At 52.1% G+C, this 25,468-nt stretch overlaps 1 protein-coding gene across 1 annotated transcript in view; it reads right to left on the reverse strand.

Moving 5' to 3' along the window:
• Window positions 1-387: 387 nt before the first annotated feature.
• Window positions 388-25,468, reverse strand: part of ZNF516 (zinc finger protein 516) — an 85,926-nt gene continuing 60,845 nt past the window's right edge. Inside the window, exons 3-6 of the mRNA XM_034643202.1 lie at window positions 17,806-19,266; window positions 11,933-12,037; window positions 11,016-11,083; window positions 388-3,592 (exon numbers count right to left, since the gene is read on the reverse strand). Coding sequence (XP_034499093.1) covers window positions 3,533-3,592; window positions 11,016-11,083; window positions 11,933-12,037; window positions 17,806-19,266 — 1,694 coding nt within the window. The 3' untranslated portion in view covers window positions 388-3,532. The remainder of the gene's footprint in view (window positions 3,593-11,015; window positions 11,084-11,932; window positions 12,038-17,805; window positions 19,267-25,468) is intronic.

The raw sequence follows: 25,468 nt of genomic DNA on the forward strand, positions 1-25,468 counted from the left end.
CTGATCCAGGGGACACTCATCCCGTGGGCTATGAGCACGTTCTCGCTCCCTCACTCTGTCTCAGTGGGAAGAACGAGCAGCTCCATGGGAGGCCCCAGAGAGACGGCACCTCTTGCTGCATTCAACACTATCTCCATCCCAAAGCAGTGCTCAGTTACTACACCTACGTGTGCATGTGCCCTTATCTAGATGTTTCTGTAACGTTACACAACCTGTAACAGAGTGGCCGAGTCTGAAGCTGGCTCTCGACACACCGGGCAAAATCCACATCCCTTTACCTGATCCAGCGGCCGCGTGCAATTAGTAACCGAGCGATTTCCTGGGCCACGTGCTTTTCAGGAAACCAGTGTCTTTCTTGGTTTCAAAAATAAATAAGTAAGTATTGTAGGGAGCGGACCTCTAAAAGCATTTAATACTTTTCAAAACTGGAAAGGCAAAAGCCACCTGCCTTGAAGATCTGTACTGTGTTCTGACCAACGTGAGATGAATCCATCTGAGATGCCAAGAGGCCCTCCCAAATCAGGCAGGAAAGTGGTAGAAGGGCTGAGTGCGTCCCAGGAGAGAGGCTTACCAGCTGATTTCTCAGAGAATTTAAATGTTCATTCTTCAAATTAAGGAATATGAGTGAATAACCTGAAAGATTCCTATAAGCTCATTATTATTATTTCTGTGTTATTTGACATCGACAACGAGGAAGAGACGTGAGCGGGGAGGTGGAGAGGGGGAGGAGGAGAGCCAGACCAACAGAGCTGCGCCAGGAGCAGCAAGAGCGCAGGCGGGGCGGGGAGATACACGGAGAAGCTGCAGTGTAGACAACCAAACCCTTTATTGTCTAAGTTACATTAGACGCCAACACTGTAAAAATCCTGTTAAGACACGAGGAAACAGCAGGTCGGTAGAGGTAGTAGAAAGAGTCTGTAACAGTCAGAAGGTGACTGACAGGAGAGATCATGCGGAAATTACCATTCGAAAAAAAGCGAGTCAAAACATATTGGCTAAATAAATAAGAAAACACAAATCATATTAAATACTATGGTCAAACGGACATCAACGCATTAACAAACCCAACAATACTGATGACCAGTGGAAGAAAGAAACCACAGTCAGGCCCTAGAGCGGCGTGTCTCGGAGGGCGGCATCCTCGGAGGGTCCTCCTCCGTCCGCTTAGTCACGTGGAGACCTACTTCTGCACTCTGCACAGCACACACTTCCGTATGCTGACTCGGGCTGCGCGCTCAGCCCACGGCACCCCAGGCACCTCTCGCCACCAGGCAGCTCCCTCTCGCCACCAGGCAGCTCCGACTGCTGGCGGGGCTCCCGGGTACCGCTTCCGAAACAGGAAGAATGGACACGACACTTCCGTGTCACTTTGGGTACAGAACTGCTTTTAATCACTAGAACACAGAGAAACAGGCGGGACTGGATCAGCAGCCCCTGCGCATTCCTGAACTGTCACTACTCGCTTTCAGCCGAGAAAATGAAATGCGGAAATTATCACTTTGGGGAAACTATCAAAATGATCAAACATAAGTCAACAGAAAGGCATTCTGATTTCTAAGGTGAACAGAGGAATGTGTCTCTGCGACTTTGCTCAAAATAACTTTACAGAACAGTCACTTACAGCTGCTCGATAACAATCTGCGTGGACATTCCTAATCACACGGACACAACAGATCATTCTGGTACATATCTGGTGTAAGAATATCAGGAAAAAATAAGTAGAAACGTTACATATACACACATACGTGTACACATGTGTGTGCACATCCATATGTATGAGAAGCTAGCCGGTTACACTGCAGTTTGCAAGCGTTGCAAAGTAACCGGAACCTCAAGTAATTTAAATTCAGTAACAAGTAGAATCCAGAACCAAACATTAACTAAGAACAACATCAACAATAATAATAATATAATAATAATTCAACAAATCATTACAACAGGAAAACCACACTTTAGGGTTTGTGTGTGTGCGTGCGCGTGCGCACGTGCTTAAACAAATCTTTGTATCAGAAGCCCATTTTCTACAAAAAACTGACTAATCCATTACTGTATTAAGTAAACTGTCGCTCTCACCAGTATTAAAGGTTAGCATAATTTCTGTACATGTAAAATTATTGCTTTTTTGAAAAATATATTTAGCATGCTCGTTTTAATCCATTTCCTGCCTTTACAAAATTTCACAATTAAAAAAAACCTAGTAAAGCTTTTGCAAAAAATTTCACAGAACATCTTCATTCAAGGCAGCAGTAACTTTTGATAATGCATAAAATCATATGTGCAAAAATCTGAAACTCTCAGAAATATTACCATCACACATAGTGTCACGGTAACAGGAAAAGAAAATATTTATATCTGTGGAATACGATTTTAACTGCGTACACTGCACGGTTTAAGATCCTTTGTTATTGGCCTTAACCCCCACCACAAAAACTTGCATTTGCGGGACTGAGGAAGAGGTATATAATATAGCCGCCCCCACCCAGGGGCTGGGGACCTCCACGCTCTGGGAGTGAAGGTACTCATCCTACGGAGGTCCCCAGGCCCAAGAAGAAAAGACACCTACTTGCTGGGCTGGTGGAGGGACAGATGGAAGGGAAGAGGGGGGAGGAAGGGAGGGAGGGAGAGCAGAGGGTTCCAGAGCACCAGGGCCCCCAAATCTGCTCAGGGTTTCTCCCGCCATCACTAAAGCGGGTCTAGACCAGGAGGGTTCAGTGGCTAGAGAATTTACGGGCAGTCTTCCTTGGTGAGCAGTTTGCAGAACGTAGCCCTGTTACAAAAAGGTCCTGAGAATAATCAAAGAAGCCTGCGTGTCTTAGTGTTCAACTAGCTCTTTCCAAAGCAGAACATAAGCGCTCCCACAGATGTGCTTCCTCTGCGGGCTCGCTGAGCACAAATGATGGGAAGGACAGAAAGAGCTAAGAGGAAACGCCCACGGCCCCCGAAGGCCACCAGACAGTTAGGACCTCGTCGCGGCCCCGCGCCACCGAGCCTGCTTTTCACAGTGCCCAACGCGACCTCCTTCCTCTCTTACGGACGATGTTAAGTACCCCCTACGCCACAGAGAGGCCGTGGTGTTAACACGCTACCAAGGTCAGCTCCAGCACCGCGTGTCCTGACATCACCCAACAGTCCTCCTGAGCACCGGCGGCTCCTGCACGGCGTTCATCGTCTTCAGTCCCTCCGGCACGCGCGAGAATCTCTCCAGTGTCTCAGATGTGCTCCTACTGGGCCTGCCAACACCACTGTTTATTATAAGCAAATAGGGGACTGTGGTCAATGAGCACATAGATGCATAGAGAATATCTACATGTGAGTCCAGAGCAGACCGTCTTCATTTATTCTAAACGTCTCACAGGGAGGAGAAGCATCTCCCCTCAGTCTCCACTCCAGCACGGCAGCTCCGGGATCAGGGCGTCCGGTCGGGAGTCCTGCAGCTGTTCTCCCACGGGGCGGTCAGGGTCACTGCTGGGACGTCCATGAGGGGGCTGCTAACGGCTGTCACAGGGCACCGGGGGACGCTGGAAACGAGTCTCTAGGTTCCCTTTCTGAGAGGCACTGTCTGGACGGTATCTGGGTTAGAATGGTCTCTCCCCTGGATGAGAAAAAGCAGACAACAGAAAAGCTCATTTCTGCCTTTGGTGTCTAAGTGCATTTTTCCTGTTAATTTCCTTATCAACACCCGAGAACACAAACAATGACCTTCACGCGGCAGCCCCGTCAGGTCAGCGAAGACCCCTGACTTCAGCAGTAACTCATTTTGCTCGAGCAGGAGAGATTTTCAACTGGCCTTCTTGCCTTACTGAGGCAGCTTGAAATAATCATTTCCAGCGAACCAGAGAGAAGCGTTAGACTTCTCTGTTTTGCATGTAAGAATGGCAAATAACAGTGTCTGAACAAGCTCTGAAGGTTAAAAGGTGGCCAGATGGAACTGGGGAGGATTTGCAGAAAAGCAGAATTTTGTAGTACAAAGCGGATTTACAGGTGAACAATAGTTCCAATACAAGGCTGAATTTGGGGGCCATACAAACAATAAAAAAAAGGACAGCTCTCACATAGGTCTGTCAGAACCGAGAGTGCTTTCACCAATTTCCATAAATAATTACCATGTTGGAAAAACAGAAGGGGTATTCTAAAGTCAAGTGCACTGCAAGATAAAAATGGGAATAAATGAGAGCCTGTAGCTTTTAGAGAAGGCTCTCAAATGACATTTGAAGCATCGCTATTTGAACAATGGGGTTTACCATCTGAGGACAAAAACAACAGGGCAAGATTAATCTTACTTAACTGCATTAACCTTCAGCTAAAGTCTTGATAAAGTGAGACCGATCGCTTGAAATTAACATGCATACATAAACCACCACACTCATACAATTCTAACTGGTTTCCAGCTATGCCTCTAGGAACCCTAGAAATTGGGGGGGGGGGCTGGCTGACATCATGAATTAAGTGCTTCTCTTTAGTTAATAGTTTCAGAAAGCTCCTACTTAGAACTAGCCCTACATTCATGACATCCAACAATCATCACTGAAGGAGGTCCAGTAAGATACTCGACAAAAATTCCACAGGGGTTGGGGGCAGGCGCAGTGGTACAGACAGAAGTTTATCTGACATGTAACAGTCACTCCACGTCCTCGAGTAGATGGTGAATTTCCGGCAGGAAAGCAGAGGACGGGGTTTTACATTTTTGCAAAGCGACATCACACCACGGAGAGATTCATCAACAGGGTGCTTTTAGAACTGCTTCTGGATACATTCGAGGAAGGAAGATGGCCTTTGTGTTTGCCAAAAGAAAAATGAGTTCTTGTTAGCTGTTCGGTGAATGGCCTTGGAAGTCTCTGCAAAGTAACTGCATGTAACAAAGAAACTTGCTGGCCATTCTAAACAGTGTCCATTCTGTACACACAACATGGACTGCACCCCCAACAGTCGCCCAGACCTCTCCTCCTCGAGACCAGGATACACAAACTTGCACAGGGCAGATGAAAGAACGCCATTAGGGAGGTAACAGGAGGATGGGCCTCCCTCTATAAAGGACAGAAGTTTTACATTGCAAAGCTCAGAAAGTTTTAAAAATGTTTCAGAAGGACTGCAAATCTGGAAACGCCTAATAACTAGGTAGTTAAGTTTAGTCCATAAATCTAGACACAGAGATAACTATTTTTGCTTTAAAATTGAAGGGATAGATTCAAATAGCATCTCATTCTTTAAGGAAGTCATTTTGACTTACAGATTCACTGGGACCAACATTTTATTACTCAATACAGCTGTCCTACAGGCTTTTTAGGAAATGAAAGAAATTCATCCTGAGGAATCAGGCAAAGGGGAAATGCAGCCACAGAGGAAAGGAGTCACAGAAACACTTAAGTGCACACATAGTATTTTGAGGACACACAGCTTGCTTTCTCCCCCCTACAAGACAAAGTACTCAGAAAACGAGAAACAGGTTTTCAGAAAATTTGGCTTTTTTTTTTTTTTTTTTTTTTTTTTTTGCCACTGGGTGAATTGTGGGCTTTTCAGTGATGCTAAAAGAAATAATTATTTTCCATTTCAATGTTCTAGGGATGTATATTGACTTCTGGAACGTTACGAGATCAACTTTTTTTCCTTTCGTCTTTATAAGGTAAGGGGATGTTTCATACTCATGTGTGGGGGGCTGATGACATAAACGTGAAGAAAGCCTGTACTCTCCCAGGACACACACAAACCTCTCAGCCTTCAGAGCAGGGGGACACGACCATTATCTGACAAACGTGGCGTGCGCTCAATGCTTCACGATGCTGCACACACCTTCCTGACCGCGAGCTCTACTCACCGAGCCGTGGGCCACGTGACCACGTGGCACTTTAGATGAATCACTCCACACGTTCACAACTTTTCATAGTATGTTTGACTTAAAAGAAAAATGAATAATGTGTTTTAAGATGTTTGTTTGGTTTTATGAATACGAAAGCTGCTTAGACACCAGAGCTGGATTTTGATATCTGATCTGAATCTCACAGTGACCCAAAATCAGACTGCACGTGTATTCCAGCATGGCCGCTACGTGACTTCTCCATCACCTGCATCGTAATACCCACAGCTAAACAAGAGACTGGTTAGGATCCCATTTATATTCTCATTTCCCCTTGTTTTGATTAATGGAATTATTTCTCTAGCTTAACTATTTTAAAGTAACATTTAGAATAATAAGAAATAAACTATTAATCACAGTCTTTAAATTTTGGCAAGGAATCCAAACACACTGGAAACACCAGATTTCCTATTTCAGCAAAAGTCAGTCTGGTGTTTTAAATCCAAAAACCAGGGGGTTGCAAGGAGAGAGGGTTCATTTCTCTTGGTTCTAAATATTATTTTAATTTCTATTGTTTAACCATATAACCGAAAAAACAATTTCTTCACAACACACACACACACACACACACACAAAGCCTCCTAGTTTTTTTCCCCCTAACATCCATAGGACAATGATACCCATACTTGAGCGTACTACTTTCAAAAAACGTTCTTCCTAATGATGAATATTGGTGATTACTAGAAATTAAACATTTACTCAGTCATGCTAAATCCAAGACAAAGCATCTTGAAAGTGACAATATGCATGAAGCCCTCCTCATTTAGAATTTTGCTTCTAATATTAGCTACCATCGTGATCGGAATTCAATGCATAACATGAGAAGCACAAACAGCGGGGCCTTTATTCCTCAGAACGGAGATGACTCGCCCACAGCCGTGGTCATGCCTCCCTGCTGCGGAGAGCTCCTCCCCTCCAGCACCCACGCCCTGCGAGAGTAAACCCCTGCAGAAAAGACCCTGACCATGAGCCTCCTTCTAGAAACTATTACTGAACCCACAACTGCACTCATAAGGGTTCAGCGATCCCTTACACTCCACCTGTGGGAGGAATGCCTGTTGACCAGTGTATGGACGGAAAAGAGTGCTGCCAAAAAACACATCAAAAGAGAATCATTTCACTTCTCCTCCAAGTTTCTGTTCATTCGTACCCAACGGAATCAGATCCGTTTTGGTTCATGGACCTGGACCCCATGCCTGACGGACTGTCTCACTTGGAGACCCAGGACATCATGATTTGTCTGAACTAGCTAACAGAAAATCCGGGTATTAATATGGCAAAGAAAGGGTGCCGTGTGGCTGCAGGTGTAACACGGAGCCTGCCTAGTGCTCAAGGGCTTCTGGGCACAGAGCAGCGAACCAGGGCCCTGCATCAGGGTGACAATACTCTTCTTCTCCAAAGACACATCCTCCCTTTAAGGAGCAACTAGTCCCTAAAACAAGACAAAACAAGAGCCTTGACAAACACACTACCAGGTTCTGACAAAGCCGAGAGACACCAAGGAAAGAGGACACTGTTAGGGTTCGCGCCCTAGCTCAGTCTGCGAGCAGGCGTCCTGCCGACGGGCCTGCGGGCAGTGGCATCCACGCGCGTGCACCCAGGTCCCCTGCTGTCACGACGGGCAGCGGCCGTGCTTGGAGTCACAGGCAGCAGGAGCTGCCCCGCAGAACAGTGCACGGCTCGCGCTTCCCACGGTATTTTCACAGCATGGAGAGACGTGCTGCTGTCATTACTGCAGAGACCCAGTCACCGGCGTGAGGTCACACGCCCGGGGAGCACAGTCACATTCAGAGCTTCCTACTCAGGAACCCAAGATCTCTACAGTTTATACTGTTTAGTTTCCGAAAGTGGAATTCGCTCACTGCGACTGGATTTCCATGTTGGAAGCTATTACACACACATCAGCTCCTCTGCCAGGACTCGCTCATCCTTCACCACCTCAAACCCCACCCCCTGTGCCCAAACACCTGCTCTCCGCCAGCCCCACCTGAACCTGGGCCCTGCGTCTCACACAGGTGACCTAGCCACCGTCCACCGCCATCACACATCTGAACGTCATCCAGCCCGACTCTCCTTCTAAAGACGCAACACCGAGGACGCCGTCCCACTCAGGGCTCCCCGCCGCCCTCAGGGGGCTCTCCGTCCCCCAGCACCGCTGACCTTTGCACGGCTTCTCCAAGGGAACGTGTGCTTCCCCCCTGGCCCCCACACGGTCTCCTACATGCCCACATCCAGGTCCCAGGACCCTCACCGTACAGCCACTGGACCATCACCGCTGTGCTGCTTTGCCCTGTTTCCTTGTCTAAACCGCCCCCTGGACCTGAAGGTTTAAACAGCAGAGCAGGAAAAAATATTTACCTTGTGTCCCCAATACTCTGACTGTCTCCCTAGAATTACAGAGCCTGGCACATAGTAGGTGCTCAATAAATACTGTTAATGAGTGACTCGATGATAACTTTAAAACTGAATTTGCATCTACTATGAATATCTGTTAAAGTCCATTAATGCCAAGTATCACATCAAATGCTCTCTGCATGAATATAAGATGTTATATGATTTTAAAAAAAAAACCCATAATCTGCAGCTTCTAAAGGTCCCAAGAAAAGAATCTGATAGAATATTTAAATATCAATGATTTAATGTCAGGAAAGCACACATTAACCTGAGAGCGAACCTGCTGGTAAACAGCATGACTCCCACTCCAGACAAACAACCACAGGATTGGTCCACGGATCTGGGTCGTACCCAAAATCTAACACAGCAATTGTGATTTTTTTTTTAAACATTGAGAACTACAGGATGAGACAAATACCAAGATTTAAACCTGTACCCGTGACGAATGCGGTTTTCAATTATCTTGGCAGACACACCCCCTTGGGAATTCTTAAATTCCGAAGTTTGCTAAAGAAGTGGAATCTTAGAGAACCAGAACATTCAGTGGCGCATCGACAAAGCTACTTTACGGGGACCTGGGCGCCTGGGGCAGTGAAGCGTCTGCCTTCAGCTCAGGTCACGTTCCCAGGGTCCTGGGATTGAGCCCCGCATCAGGCTCCCTGCTCAGTCCTCTCCCTCTGCCTGCAGCTCCCCCTGCTCGTGCTCTCTCTTAAATAAGTAAAATCTTTAAAGAAAAAAAAAAAAGCTACTTTAATGTAACAAAACACAAAAAGTACTACCAGGGGCCACGATTGCAAATGTGGAATTAAGCAAACTAGCAGCCCCCGTGGGAGGGACAGATCAGCCCAGCACAGCGTCAGGGTCACAGGCCTAGGCGAGCGCTGCCCCAAGGTTGGACAGAAGGACAGCTGACGCACTGAGGGCCCCGCACCGAGAGGGAACAGCTTCTTACAGCACGTAACGTGCATCCCTATGAACGTGAAGTCAACACATCGGTTGGTATTAAGTATAAAACTGCAGAACCTGAGTTCACAGAGACAAAGACAAAAATATATATACGTCTTTTCCAGATCACAATCCAGGATGAGTAACAACTCATGAATTCCGAGCATAACTACAAGTAACACAGAAATAACTGAAAACACAGTCTCAGTGATGGGCCTTGTTGACCTACTTGTGACAGGAGCATTTTAAAGCGGCCGGAGTGGAATCAGCGCACAGTTAAAAAGAAAGCTGGTGGGTGTTCCTGAAGAGCCTAACGGAGCTCTCGTGGATCTCCTGGCGTTTCCCACCCCACCAAACACTCTCATCAAAAAACCACGTCTTAGGGAGCTTTCACGGGTCACCTACATGCCACGAACACTTTGGACTGAATCCAGTTCTCATCTCAATATGCATCTCCAATTATGGCACAACCTCGTTGTGACCATGACCCACAAACACACTGCAGTGACTCCTGTCGCAAGGGGGTTTATTTCTGTGAAAAAGGAGCGTGCTACCTAATTCGAGCTGAGGTCACGTGTTTAGAGATCTTTCAATTCCACGTTCGGAGAGACGGTACTTATTTCAGGAACAGTCACAGCATCGTGAAGTACCTTCTTTCTGTTCTATCACTATCACTTTTACTGAGAGAGAAATCACTGACTGAAAAGCTGTAACACACAAAGCCTTTTGTCGATGACACACGAAGAAAAGGCTTTTTAGCAACAAACAGGAATTCTACAGTTGCAATAACACGCAAGCACATAGTGCTGATGAGGCCACATCTGTGTGACATCCACCCTCGCTTGGCGTGACCCGTGTCACTGATCGCTTCACTGCCAACCTTCCCTTCCAGGGAAACCAGGAGGGCTCTTGCGTGTCCTGTGGCGCCTCCAACACCATCATCCTCAACAGCCAGGAGTCCGCGCGTGGTTCTGTTTGTCGGGACAGGACCCACGGGCTTGAGCTGACCCCGCGACAGGGCCTGGATGCTTGCCCTGGAGGCAAAGAAACGCCTCTTCCTTTACAAAGGGAACAGTGTGCAGCTACGGAATCCGTCAGAAAGCAAGAATGTCAACGGAAAATGCCCGTGGGAGGAGAAGGTGGAGGGACATTCTGTGAGGGGACAGAACGGGGGCGAGCTCGCAGCCCAGGACAACTTACGAGGCCACTGAGGACGGTGTGTGCCTCACAACCTAGGAGCACATATGGAAGCCTCCATCAGTGTGTGCAAGAGCATGGCCATGGCGTGTGGACATACAGAGGCCACACATGTCCAGCCACACGTGTCAGGTGCACATGCACACGGTACCCGTGCACGGCGACAATGCCGGTCGAATGTGTCGGGCAGGGAACAGATCAAGGAGCAGGCACAGCCGTGGAGTGCCACACCCAGCCCGGCGTGTCTCACGGCAGGGCACAGACACGCCATGAAGAAAGACGGCAAAACTTGTTCTCGAACAAACTTGAGCAGAAACACACTGGGGAGAAAAGCAGGGGTCCCTAGCGTGCGAGGCACCTCGGGTCTCCAGCAATGTCCTCACCCCCAGCAGGATCAAGAGCAGCTGCGTGCACCTGCCGCGTCCTTGTCCATCTCGGCCCCGACGGCCGCCGGGGTGTGTCGCTCGCCCCCAGACCGTGCTGAGGGCTGGGGTCTACGTCAAAGCCACGCGGCTGTTTACACTTCCGGTAAAAAGAAAAAGCCACTGGGGCCTTCACACTGAGCACCATGGCATGTCTCTTCCCGGCGACCACAGTAACCCGACAGCCAATGACTCGGAAGACCTACTTGTTTGGGGGCATCTGCGGGGGTGGCATGGACTTCGGCCCCTCGGAGGCCATGAGAGCCCAATGCCGCTGTGGGAAAGAGGGGGTGCGTGAAGGGAGGAGCGTGCCAGCTTCGCCACAACGGCACACGACGTGAGGCTGTTACGGCTAAAGCACTCGCACAGGAAAGACACCAGCGCCTCGCCTGTGGCCGGAAAGTACCAATTTACTTCAACACTTACAGTAAGAGACTGGATAGAGCTGCCTGGGGCCACTGCTCTTTTTATTTCAGAGCTCGCCGCTGAAGAAAGCCGTCACTGACAACATTAATTATCAGTGTCTGCGTGGAGGGACCCTCCTCCTGCATTACTTACCACTTGGCCTCTGTCAGTCTGCATCACACTGGCTGCGGGAAGCATCCTTCACATGTCCGACACAGCCCTCCGGCCCCCGCCCCCCGCGAGGTCCCCACGCACGGCTCTCGGCCTGTACGGTCGTGGGCAAGCTTGGCACACACAGGCCGGGGGCCTCTGCCACCATCTCCAACCGGCCACGGGGGCCCCGGGTACACAGCGCCGTGGCTGGCCAGTGCCAGCAAAGAGAGCCCCCGCACCGCGTGTCATGCTGACGGGGGCACAGTGACTTCCGCGCATGCCGTGGGCAGCAGAACTCATTACCATATTCATTGCTGAGGACTCGACCCTCTAATTAAAATAGGACATTTGCAAACAGGCTCATCTCAAATTAAACCACACGGCACCCGGATGAGAAGGGAAGACCATTCTAGGGGCTGGATGGGAGAGTCTGCTGCGTGATGCCGCTCGGGCTGGGGGCTCACGTGCCAGTGGCTGGGGACACAGCCAAGGCAGAGGCGGCTCCTCTCCCCAGTGCCCCCCCCGGGGTCCGCGGGTGGCCCAGGCCCGGTGGCGGGCGGGGTACCTGTGTGGGCCCGCGTGTGGGCCCTGAGGTGGCCAGGCTGGTGGAAGCGCGTCCCACACTCCACGCAGACGAAGTCTCCTTGGCGGGCCTGCGTCCGGAGCGTCCCTGGGCGGCGGTGGCCGTGGGTGGTGTGCAGGTGGGGCGGCGGCAAGGGAGGGGGCGAGAGGAAAACATCATTAGTCTGTCTAACAGTGTGATGGGGGCACCTGCAGGCCTGGGGGACGACCAGCAGACTTTCCCCAGGCTCTGTTGACAGCCGGCATACGCAGGACCGCGAGGAGCGTAAATCACAGCGACCTGAAACCCACACTGTGGCCCAAGCGGGTGCAGGGCCTTTGGGCAAACACATGCCCTCCCGCCATCCAACACCCGCCAGTCGGGGTGCTGCCGCGGGGACGGCCAGGTGCAGGGACTGGGAGGCTGCGGCCTGCCACCTGTCCCCACCACGCCACCAACACTGCCTGCCTGGCCCCTTACCTGTGTGCCCACGCACCCTCCAGGGCACAGGCGGAACACCTGGGAATTGGGCCGGACATAAGGCCCTGGCCCCATGTTCCCTTCTGTGAGAACGGGGGTGCACGGCCCTCACCTGTCCGTGCCTTGCCTGCTTCAGGGCATCTCTCTGAAGAACACCTAATGCTCACGGAAGGGGAGCAGCTCCAGAGGGCCTCCCCTGAACCCCATTCTCACTGCTGGGCTCAATGGTAACTCGACGGAAGCACAGCCCAAAAAACAACCAGAAAAGGTTCTGCTTGGAGCAACACATATTTTTAAATGATGCTCAGAGAGCTGACTGTGTCTGTCCCTAACATCTGATACGTGAACATAAAAGGCAAATGGAAAGGATGACAAATGGTCTCCATCAAATTAGCTGAAACCAAATTCTTGTCTGAATTCAGAGTGCGTCCATAGACCAAAAGAATGCAAAATCGCTTTTACATTGCGGACAATGTCATGGACATAATCATTAAAGACATGCATGTGCTGTAAGACAGACTCTGTCTGATTTCTCACTGAGCAAGCCTTCAACATGGGTCTCAGGGAAACAGCAGAACTTGCCCACAAAGCCCTCGATCTCCCACTGCCTCATTCAGGAACACCAAAGAGTAAGACGACAGGTTTTAACCCCCACTCGCACCGCTGTCCTGATGAAACGGCGCTGACCAGGTGGACAGGGCGCCCCAGCCACGGAGTGGGGAAAGCACCGCCCGGCCAGTGTCCTCGGGCACTGGCCCGTCACTGCCGCTGGATGTGTCCCCAAGCACCGTGGGGACGGGAGGCCTAGCAGCCTGCCTCAGATGGCTGTGCACATCCCAGGCCCCACACCCACCCGGTTCAGGGCACACATTCCCAACGTGGAAGCTTCTGCCAACAGCTAACTAGGCACGTCTTTTAGGAATATTTTTCCTTCCTGAATTTGATCTGGGAAGATCTCAGCTTCTAAAGCAATTCTGTTGCCCTCTCCTTCCCATGAGAAGCACGGCCTGGGCGCATCCTACGAGAACCTTCCCTGGCAATCACTTTGGTCGTGCGGACTCTCCCGGGTGTACTGGGACGTGCCGTCCGTGTGGATTCTAACGATGCCCACACCGGGTACCCGCGAGGACTGTGAGCAACAACATCGCGTTGGCGGTTTCACACACTACGTCGCCTCAGTACATTTTGGTGAGGGACTCGGTCAGCTGCCTACCTCCCTTCCAACGTAGCAGCGGAAACACCCAGCACTTCTGCTCAGCCGACCGTATTTCCGTGAATTAAGTATGCACTAGCGCGTGCACACACGTGCACAGACACATGGACATGCACACACGGACATGCACACACATACACACACACACTGTTCTCCCGTGTGTTTTGCACATCATTTTCTCTTTACTTTTTAAGAACAGACCCTTGCCCTTTATGGTCAATAATATGGTGCGCCCCAGCTACTCCAAAATTCTGAGCTAATCAAAAGGTTATAAATTCTGTTTGAACTGAAGACTGCCTGGTGAGCAAACAGCCCTAACACTCTGACCTAGAAACTAGAGTTGTGTGGGAAGGAGGCCGAGTGAAAGGCAGAAGAAGCCTTCCAGAGGCAGGCGCGGACTCCGCTCCAGAGCCCTGCCTGTTAATTTTACCGGATTGTGCTGCAACATACGTGCCTGTCTGCAAAGGGGAAACGGAGCTGGACAGCTCCTACGGACTCTACACAGAACCACACAAAGGAAGCACGCAGCTTTCACCGTCCTCACGTCCGTGTGTCCTTGGTAGAAGTGACTTGGTCAAGTCCCAACAGATCGTATGTCTTATTCCATCTAGAATAATCTCGTCCTATTATCTTCAAGTTTTTATTCTAAAATTCATATTCTCACCCAACATAGGCTGACCATGAAGTCTGAAAACCCAGGGAATGTATTATTTTATGACTATTCCAACAGAACAGTCCTACTCTATGGACAGAAGTTTCCAGACTCGCCAGCCACGTGGCAGAACAATCACAGGGAACACCACGCGTTTCAGGCTTTGAGGGTTGGAGTCGGAGTCCCTCCAGGAGGTGACGGTGGCCACGCCACAGAACATCCATCCTCCCTTGGCAGGGCTTCCACACAAACATCATTCCGTCAAAACACACGTGGGGAAAAGGCCTCTGAGAACTCCCTGCCCTAACGTGCGCTAAGCCGACGTCTCGGAGGCGGCTCCGGACTGCAGGCCTTCTGTGTGAGGAGAACACAGGCCCTGAAAACCAGCGGCACGCTGCCCCCTGCAAACGTTTCACGTGCACGCAGACGACTACCCTTCTTGGAAGGTTCTGTCCTGCAGACTTCTGCCTCCCCTGCTACAGCATGATGCCGAGCGGTGCGCTCCCCGGAGGCCTGCATGGAGGAGTTGTAACCTTGACTCCGCAGGTGCCCCCCCCGGGGGGGGGGGGGACACAGCAAATGCATGAGACCACAGAACGGGAGCCGAACAGCACGGGCAGGCTCGTCGGGTCAGACAGGCCAAAAAGAGGACTTGGAATAGAGATGAACTTAATTTTCTAGATCATGACAAGAAGTCAACGGTATAGTACACAAAAGCCACGGATATGGGGCAACCGGTGGAAGACAAAAACCGTAGGAATCCGAGTCACGGGCACATTCAGAAACGTGTCGGTGATGTGATCTGGGGAGCTGCTCATACTTCCTGGGCTACGACAACGGAAGCCGAGCCTCCGTAACAGGAAACATTCGTACTCTGCTCACCTCTCAGACGGTCAGGCCATGCCGAGCCTGCTGCATTTCCTTCCACTCCCAACACTTGAATATTCCAAGGAGGAGAAAGGAACCAGCGAGGGCCCGGTGGCCACAGAGGGGACACACGAGCAGGGCGCAGACCAGCCAAGCCGTTTGAAGAATCAACAGGCCTTCCTGCGGGAGAGCCCAGGCCTGGTCCCAAAGTCGAGACCAGAGCCCAACGGGAGCCGCAGGTGGAAGGGCCGTGCAGGGGAGCAACCCCCTCACCGGAGGATCCCGTCCAACCATGCGGCCACCACACAGACACCAGCCAAGGGACCTAGACAAACCGATCCCCATTCTTCCCTAAACCTGGGAAACCATGGTTCTAAAAATGCATTTATTAGTATATTACAGCCGAAAAGTCCAGAACACTCCCCTTCAGAAACCCAGGTCAGCATGAACTTAAACACCCTACGTCTGCTAGCTCACACCCAGCTGTATTTGAGTGTAGACACGGCAGAGCCGATAACCCAAGAGGAGCACGTACGCGTTGAAGACAATTCAGCATTTCTCTCATTTAAAAGATAAATACGGAACCTCTCTTTAAAAAACACGTAAAACCCTGAGAACCATTTCTTTTAAAATTTTTAAGAAAAGGAAAACATTTCAGGCTACTGTGTACTTCCAATCTGTCATCTGAAATTCTCAAAACCCTACCTTGAAAATCACTTCTACTTTTTTGGGGGGAAAGCAACCACAGCACCGACACACAGGCAGCACGAAGGGCCATCACGGAGGCGGGAACGCTGCTCACCAGGTGTGAACTGGCAGGTGCGGCTGTGTGTGACGCGTCACAGGTCTGGGCGCTGAGCGGAAGCCACTGACACAGTGATGTGAGGCCCTTGCTCAGGGCGCTGGAGGCCGCGGTCCCCGGGAAGGACTCGACAGAGGGTCACGGCTGCCAGGAACACGGGTACCCACTGACACTCACCCACCATCGGGTGCCCACGTCTTGGCTTTCGGATCCAAGAAAACCCAAACCTAAAACAATGAGGCCACCACGAGGGCTAAAGGTCAACCGATACTCTGATATTCCGTTCCACAGCAAATAATCCACACACCTGGACAACATCGCTGAGACTGTGCAAAGCTCACTCAGTTTCACTGAAATTGGAAAATGTGAAAACATGAAGCCACATGCCAGCTGCGATCCACCACCCGCAAGGGTGTGTGCCCCGCTACACGCCGGCATGGAGCACTCTGTCAGAAGGCACGAGAGTCGTGGACACGAGGGCGCGCTGTGCCTCACGGACACCTCGGCGTACAGTGCGTCTCAACGATCTCCGGCCAGCCACACCTTTAGCTTCAGTCTAGAAAGTTCCCAAGACGTGCTGGCTCTGAGCACAGAGGAACGGCACCAGCCTCGAATAAGGACCCCACTGGCAAAATCTCCAAGACTGTGGGACCCCCCAGTGTTTCCCTAGTCAGAAAACACCCTCGTGTTTCCTCATGAGCCGAAGGCCCTGCTGGCCAAGCCAGGACGGCTCCAGCGCTCCCATCGATCCGGGCAGGCCCTGCGGTTCCCGGAGACAGCCAGGAACTCGGGGAGAGACCTGCCTTCCTCAGCCAGGCACCTCTCACAGTGGAGGTGAGGTATCTCACTGTCCCCCAGCTTCCACCAAACCTTGAACCACATTCCCCAAAAGTGCTTCCAACTTGCTGGAATTTGAGGGGCGGATCTCGAGGTCATTTTTGAGGGTAACCACTTTAATGACAGGTGCATGACGAACAATTCAGTCACAGACGAGCACTGAACAGAGAGACAGAGCTCCTAGGGGTTTTCGTTTGTGAAGAGCAAATCCTTCGCTCTCCCAGTGCTGTTCAGGGAGAGCTACCCACAATTCACGCTCGGGAGGAGGGCACCCCATCCAGCGCGTGGTGCCCGGCAGTTCCTCATCAGCCTCATGACGAGGCGTCAATATCCAGACACTGGCAGGAAAGGAAAATGGCCACTCATGGCATATCTTTTCTGGAATTTGGGCACGAGCCAGTCCCCCAAACTTTATATGGTACAGTCATACTCTGCAGGGTTTGCTTACTAACACCAGTGAGCTGCTACGTATTTTTAAAGTACGTATCTATAGAAATAAACTTAGAATAGTCACTTCAAATGAACATTCCTGCCTTTTGAGAGAAAAGAGACAAAGAATATCTACTGATTCTTTGTTTAAAATGACAAAGGAAGGGGCAGCCGGCTGGCTCAGTCGGTAGAGCCTGTGACTCTTGATCTCGGGGTCAGGAGTTCGAGCCCCATGGTGGGCAAAGAGCTTACTTAAAAAATAAAAAATAAAAATAAAAATAAAAGCACAAAGGATGTGAGGGGCATCAAGGCTGCCTGCTCCTGTCAAATGTCAGCTTTTCTGAATTCATCACCAGGAGGGAAGCCCCGCAGGGCCAGCAGCTTCACAGCCCCAGCACCAGGCACCTGTACCCCAGCGGGCAGAGCTATGGGGGCAGGAGAGGGGCGCACCTGCCTCACCCTCTGTTCTGCATTGAGACAGCAGCCAGCCGGCAGGAAGCTTCCCCACCTCCTAAGGAGAGGCTCCTCCGTGTGGCCTGCCAAGGACCTTCGCCACAGCGCTCCTCGGGGGGCAGGGAGGGGCCCGCTCGTCTTACCTCCGTGCTCCAGCGCAGGACCGTTGGCACCCCAGCTCTGGTACAGAGAAGCAAAGTCCTTTGGAATGTACGTCTTAAATATATTGAGGATGTCCAGGCGCTTCTCGTGGCTGTCCGATGCGGGCTCCGGCTTGCTGGCGTGCAGGGTGGGCTGGGCCTGCAACGCTGCGTTCCCCCTGGGGCCCGCTCCACAGCTGGCCAGCGGCCGCAGCTCCTGACTGGCCTTGGAGGGGGGCTCGCGGGGAGGTGGAGGGGGGCCCCCATCGCCTTTCACAGGTGGCTGACCCTGAGGCTGAGGGCTGAATTTGGCTTTCAAGGGGTCCGGGGCACTGTGCTTATTCGGGGGGCCGAGGCTGGCCCCCGCAGGGGGGATGACATACTTGTCCCCTGGCCTGCTGCTGGTCGGGGGCTGGGTGCCTGCCCGAGCGATGACGGAGGGCGTGGGGGTGGCACTTCGGCTGAAGCCACCGCCGCCCGCCGCGGGCCCCGGTCTGGGGCTGGCCTCCTGCCTGGACTTCGGCAGGGGCAGCTGTGTGGGGGCACCGTGTGGCTCAGGGCCATGGCCAGGTTTGGCCTGCCGGGGCCCGTCAGAGCCGGCCACCCAAAGCGCACAGGGGCCCCCGGAATGGCTCTCCTTGCTCTTCGGCATGCTAGCGGCTTTCGTGGTCACGCTCAGGGGCGAGGAACTGCCCTTGGGCCCCGGCGCCCCTCCTGGCACCTGAGTGCGTGTGAACCGAGCGATGGGCAGAGGCTGGCACTCTTTGCCCCCAAGGGCAGGCGGGGGGCCCGTGCGTCCGCTCCGGGCAAGGAAAACCAGGTTGTTTCTGATGCTTTTGTAACCATTGGGCTGAATCCACTGGGGGGCCATGGAGCTGCAGCTGACCCTGTGCCAGATACGTGTGTGCATCCACAGGACCTCGGGGTAGTACGTCTTGTGGTCACAGTAAGGACACGGGTGAATGGCCAGCGCAGCCTGCAGGGATGAGGCCAGCTCCTTGTGGCTGGGGTCGTCCCGGCTCGACCTCTCGCTGAGGTCTAGTGGGATCAGGTCGGGGGCCGGCACCTTCCTCCCCCTAGCCGCATGCTCCTTTGTGTGCAAATCAGACAGCTTCTCCTTCAAGGCGTGAGCTGGGCTCTCGGACAAGAGCTGCAGGTCTGCTCCTTCTGGAAAAGTCTGATCCGAATGTGAAGGGAAGTCTGCGGTGTCCCTGGAAATGGTGACCTCCTGCTTCAGGTGAAACGCTGGCATCTTGAAGTCCACGGAAAACCTGGGCTGTTCTGCTCTCTTGGGAGCATCTCGGCCCCTGTTTTCGAGTGCAGACACAGAAGCGGCACGCCCCGCTCTGGGCTCCGTGGTGCCTGTGTCTGACGCGTTCCTCCCAGGCGTGTGACTCTGATCTCCGTTGGAGAGCACGGTCGATGCTGCCTCTTCAGAAAAGCAGAAGCGGTGTGGCTTTCCCCCTGGAGGATCAAAATGTAAAACGTGAAGTTACCATTTCTCATCAGACAGAACGAAACACAGCAGCACACCCAAAGGCACTGTGGCCCTCTTGCACGGAGGGTGCACGGGTCCTCGGGAAACCGCGGGGCTGCTCCCCAGAACACTGTCAAGAGTGGGCCAGATTTAAGGGCAAAAAGATGGTATCTGGTGTGGGGTTTCTTCTTTCAGTTGATTAACTCCGTAGACTGTCAGGAGAGAGAAAATCTAGTTATCTGTAACTACGCAGTTACTGGTTAGCAGAGGCTAACTAGTTACATCAAACACCAAGAAATGCCTGCTCTGTACTAGCACGAGGCTTCCCACGACTTTCAGAGAACTCTCTAAACACAGTCAGGGTTAGGGATCCCGCGGACTTAAGGCAAGAAGACCCAGAGACGTTGAGATGCAGCCCGTGGTCATGCAGAGGCTGGGCCTGAAAGGGTTCACTTTGCCCCGGGGGATCCCGTGGCTGCCCCAGACATTTCTGGGCTACGGGTCAACTTCAGACTGATCCAGAAAGGGTCCCTATGACTCTGAGGCTACTCATCCCCACCTCTCCCTGGAGGGATGCCCGGGACGGTGACCCTGAACTCTGCCCCTGGAGTTCCCACCCGCAGTGCTCCTGCAAGACAGCACGGGTGCACGGGACGCCCTGCCACAGGGAGGCCTGCCTCTTCCCACACCAGGCTGCATGGGGGCATGAACACCAGGTGGGAGCGGGGCTCCGTGCCCCTCAGACCTGCCGTGCTGCAGCCTCTGCGGAACCAGACCGGACTGCAGAATTCCCCCGAGGGGACAACACGACTTGAGAGAAACTCCATTTTACATTTGCCCTGATGACTCCAGGTGTAGTGAGGTCAACATTTGCAAGGTGTACAAACATTTCCGGATATCTCAAACCTCTCCAAACCACAGAATGCAAGCTTTTCATCGTGGATACAACACCTGTCACCGTTGCAATGGGTGAAAGTGTTGGGTGCCCCCTTAAGGCCCAGCATTGCTGGTCTTTATTTAAGAATATTTAGAGACTTAGATGTTTGCAGTGGAATGTAGGTATCTATTTATAAAGAATGTTCTTTAAAAATTTTCCAAGTATATTTTTTGGAGTTAAGGCTCAGGAATCCCATCAAATTGGTATTTTTTAAAAATGTATTCCAAAGGGATCTTCATGGAAGCAGGAAGGCACCCTTCAGAGAGCACGTTTTGACAGAGATCAGAGGAGCAAAGTAACAAATGTGCAGTTTTAATTAGTAGGTAGTCAGTGAGCCACTCCCATGCAACTTTAAAGGATTATGTCCCACATAAAACATGTGACCAGTATGCAGTGATGAGCAGAATGGGTGAGGAGATAAGAGGACACAGGACAGATAAATTTTCAGATTCCTGTCGGCACCAAAATGTTAACATGTGAGCCACTTTGGGGATGTCTGCCTGTCCTGAGTTATCATGTCCTGTTCCTGGAAGGTGCACTGAGCAGCCCTGGGAATCTCTGCTGATAAGAGGTTGCTTAAACTGGGAATAAACGTGTAGAAACCTCGTGGCCTTTGTTCAATTCCCACTGATGCTCAGAATGTCAAAGTCACTTTCAAAATGTTCAAAGAGCAACGCCAGGGGCTGGGGCCCTCGCTTTCCCTGTATTAAAGGAGCACGGATTTGTGAAAACACATGCCAGAGACTATGCATCGAATTCCAAAGTTGAAAGAGAGGCCAGCGTAACCTGACACTGCACATCTGTGGGGGTTTCGAAGCACATCTCTCCAAGTCCCCACATTTTATGCTCCCAGAAAGGATTATAAAACATCACAGCAGAACTTCCAATACCTCTGACCAAGACACTAGATCACGAGAAACATGTGACATGACACGGGGTCATCAGAGCCATCGATGGGGTGGGGGCAAAGCTGGTGTTGCGGGAAACTGGTCACGAGAAAAAGGAGGGACTGCTTCCCAGTGGCCATCTAACTCCTGAGGGACAGTTCAGAATGGGAAAAACCGACAATCTGACGTATTTTTAATTCTTAGTGCCCATTACCACCTCTTTTCTTTTCCCCTCGCCATTAAAAACCCACAACTGAAAGCAGGCCTGTGTGTTGTTACTCCACGGAGACGAGCGGGCCTCAGAAATGGCCCCAAGGAGCCGTGGACCCGTGTCCTGTTCTTGCCCCGATGCAGGGGATACGCGACAGGGCCGCGGGCCACAGCACATTTCCACTCCTGCACGCGGGCTCTCCGATTCTCGCTCTGACACGCTGTTTCTCGCGTTCTCTACACAAGGCGCTTGGCTGAGTTGGCTGCTCGGCCCAACTGCGTCAAGGAAGGATGCTTCCCACCTCTCCCCCATGTACTCGCTTCATCAGGGTCATTACTGATCCCTGTGAGTAACGGCTATGATGGTGCAGCTGCACACACGGAAAGGGTTCTGCTGCCGCCCAGCCTCTCCAGGTCCCCAGGGAGCGCCTGCAGGTCCTGCCCGGTGCTTGGGCCCCGCAGGCTCTGGGGACGCACGGCAGGGCTGCCAGGGGACCCAGCGACCCGCACACACCAGAGCTGTGGACCCACATACAGCCAAGTCCACCGGACAGCACATGCACGACACGGGCAACTGCAAACACTGCATTCAGTGTCAGCCTCGTTAGACTTCGGGCTGGCAGGGAAAGTGAGGGGCGCTGTCTTAGAGGTTAAGAAAGGGTAAAACTTCTAAGCTATTAAAATTATACGAGGAAGAAGATTGGAGCTCCATTGCTGAGATTCTTTAAATACAAAAAAACAAAAAATTGGGTGATGCAGGCCTCATCCTAAGGCATCTTGGAAACAGAACTTTCCTCCGCCCAAACCCAAACTGGCTTTACAGGGCCACCACCACGAGGTCCTTCAACAACTGTGTACTGCCGTCTCTTGCAAGGCCTTTACCTAGTCTTCCCAACTCTTTATCACTATAATTCCTTTTCGACAGATAAATTCTTAGTGTAACTCCTTCATATTTTCCACTGTTAGTCCCTGCAAACTGATGCCCTCGCCCGCATGTGACATTTTATCCACGCAGCCAAACACCTTGACTACGTCTCACGTCCTTCCAGAAGCCGGAGCTCAGCAGCCACACTACCTGGGCATCACCCACACGTCTCTGCTCCGGACGAAGGAGGACAAAGCACCAGGGGCGTCTGGAGGCCGTGCAGTGGGATTCTCACCTGGCTCCCCTCCCGGGCTGTATGTCGGGAGGGCACCTGCCTTCTGTGACAACACAGCCCACTGCCCGCGCAGCCTGGCTCCTGGGAGGGGAGCTAGGTGTGGCTCTGCTCCTGGGCGGGGTGTGCACGCCAAGCGCCCCCGGAGCCAAACGAGACACAGCAGGACCTGCATCTCCGTGCGGTGCACTCCGCTCGGCCACATCTGTACACGTGTTCTTCCCCAGGCCCTCCACCACGACCACGGAACACGGACACGTGGGCACGCCTGCACAGCGATGCTTAAATACCTTCACTCTTCACCACCCGGGACCTGACGGCACTCAACGGCAATGGAGGCAGCATGTGGAAACGTTAACACCGTCAAAATGTGCTGAGAAATACGAGGCAAATTCTGCGTGCCTTGGTGTTTTTGTTTATAAAATAGGATGAGATTCAAAATATTTTATACCAGGTTTGGCAAAAAAACCACCCAGCACCATAACGGCCCATGGACTGTCCAGCACGATGCCCTCTGTGGAGAGGCTTATGACACTGGTCAGTCGGCATATGGGCCCGACCTCTCCTGACCGTCCGGGGACCAGATGAAGCTAGGCTGCATTGAGGACTCTGAGCTGGACTGTGAGCTGACCCGATGCCCCTGCCCAGGACCGACAGGGAGGAAGGTCTCTGAAGGATGCTACAGTGTCTGTGATCCCACCACCATTTTTACCAGTGGCCTCAATGAAAAAATGCGACTAGATAAGTTTATCAGATCTGAGACTGACACTCAGCTAGGAGAGACAGCCAAAACCTTCAGCAACAGAACAAAGACTCAAAAGTTTTCAACAAGATGGAACAAAGGCTGAAAAATAACATGAAACCCCATGAGGAAAAACAGAAAGCACAGGAAGTGAAAGGTCTGGCTTAAGAGCTGTGCTGTGAAAAAGACTCCAGGGTCCTAGGGGACCACAAGCCCAGGGTATTAGATCAAGAAAGCATCCTCAGGCAGATATCTAGCTGGAAGAGCCCAGGCCCAGCTCTGAGCCACACAGTAAGAGGAAACAAGACGAACGGGAGCATGTCCAGAACAGGCCTACTGGGGGGAGGTTTCTGGAAACCCAGCAAGATGAAAAAGGCTTGCAGGATCTTGGACTCTTTTACCTAGAAAAGACGGCTGATGGCTGCACGCCTCAAACGTTGACATTCACTCAGTGTGGGATGAACGAAGGAACGATTTATTCATCAAGGGAAGCATTCTGTCTGCACACTAGAATCACCCAGAACCACACGAACCATCACTGGTAAGAAATTCCCAAGCCCAGACCGAGAGCCGGCCTTTCAGGGGAGGGCCCTGCTCCATCAGCCTTTTCTACAAAGAGTGATTCAAACAGTGGCCAAAACTGAAGAGCAGTGGGGTCAACACAGGACGACATCTGGGAGTCACAGAGGACGTGGCCACAGGGGAGGCCAAGGTGCACGCGTGGCCACTTCTTGCAGGGACAGGCACACAGAAGCCCAAGTCAGCTCCCAGGAACCGAGTGACCGCGCAGGGCCACCTGCCCCCAGCCCCGAAGCTCTAAGGGAGCCAGCGACGGGGACCACGAGCTGATGCTGTCACGTGCTTCTCCAGTACCCTCATTTCTCCATGCGAGCCCCTGTTCTGCACATGTACGTGTGAGCAAGGTTAAGGGGGGCACACCACCTTTTAAAAAACGCTTTGTTGCTGTGTGATTTAGAACTTGAACACTAGCACATGATGGTTTCACCCGGAGCAGCTGTGCAGCGCGCCCTCGGTAACGGGGGTGCCCAGGGGACACGGCATCTCGTGGCGGCGGAGGCACTGGGACGGGGCCGTATTTCTAGCCTCCAGTTCTCCTACAGTCGCTGATTCATGAGCACGGGCTGCCATAGGTTCCTCTGTCCACTAAGTGGCTCGGGCTGTTTGCCTCTCTTTTCAGGTTCATTATAATTTACCTTCCCACTCTTCTAGTTCAAACGAAACACAAAACACAAAACCCAAAACTCCATGCTAAGCACAAAACCAGGAAAGGCCTCCTTCTGTACAAAACACCCCCAACAGGCCCTTCACGGTGAAGTTCTGGTCCCTGCAAGCAGCCTTGTACTGAGTGGCATCAGAAGATCCCACAGACTCAGTTGCCCCCGTTATCCGCGGACGTGTGGCCGGTCTCTCCAGTGTCCCACCCCAGTGAGCTAGGCTGTGAACACAGAGGACTAATTCGGATTCCAGCATCCGCAGATCTTACGGGATGTTATCAGCTACCACCGTCCGTAACAGAAGCCCAGAAGAAGTGGGAGCATGGCTGGTCTGTCCACACGCAGCATCACTGCCCCACATCAGCAGCCTTCCCACAGAGCCAAGTCGCTCATGTCCAGGGCCCGCCAGTGGCCAGGCCAGCTCCTCACTGCCCGCCAGCCAGGCTGCCCTCGGGAACAGGGCTGAGGGCACAGGGAGCGGGTGGCACCAAGCACACGACAGGGACACTCTAGGGTCGTGGAAAACCGTGTGTGATCCTTCGCACTTCATCCCCATGAAAATGAGGAGCTGGACAGAGAATCAGAGGGTAAAGAGCTCCAGGGTCGAGAGGAGACAAAACTGCAAGACCGTGGGGAACAGGTTTTGAATCTCTTGGTCAAGAAGGCTCTGGGGGGCACGCAGCTCTTCAACCAGAAACCGGCATTCAACAAGTTCGAAGTAGGCTCCAGGGAAAGCAAGATAATAAAGCTTCCCTGGTGGCCATGGAGCACGGGGAGACCCTGCAGGCTCTGAGCAGAGAGCCAGGGGTGCCCAGAGGGTGAGCTGATCCACACCCAACGTGGTCCAACCGCCACGCTTTCTGCGTAATGGAGCTACGGGCCATCTGGGAGAACGGAGACTCTATTCCAGGTTTGAGTATCTCAAGCTTTCCTCCCTTTCTTTTACGCTCTTCTGCCCTAAAATACACGTGACTGAGCGAGCGCCTGGTCACCTAAGGCATAGCAGGAATATTTTACAAAG

Source organism: Ailuropoda melanoleuca, chromosome 14 (assembly GCF_002007445.2).
Source record: "Ailuropoda melanoleuca isolate Jingjing chromosome 14, ASM200744v2, whole genome shotgun sequence".
NCBI lineage: Eukaryota > Metazoa > Chordata > Mammalia > Carnivora > Ursidae > Ailuropoda > Ailuropoda melanoleuca.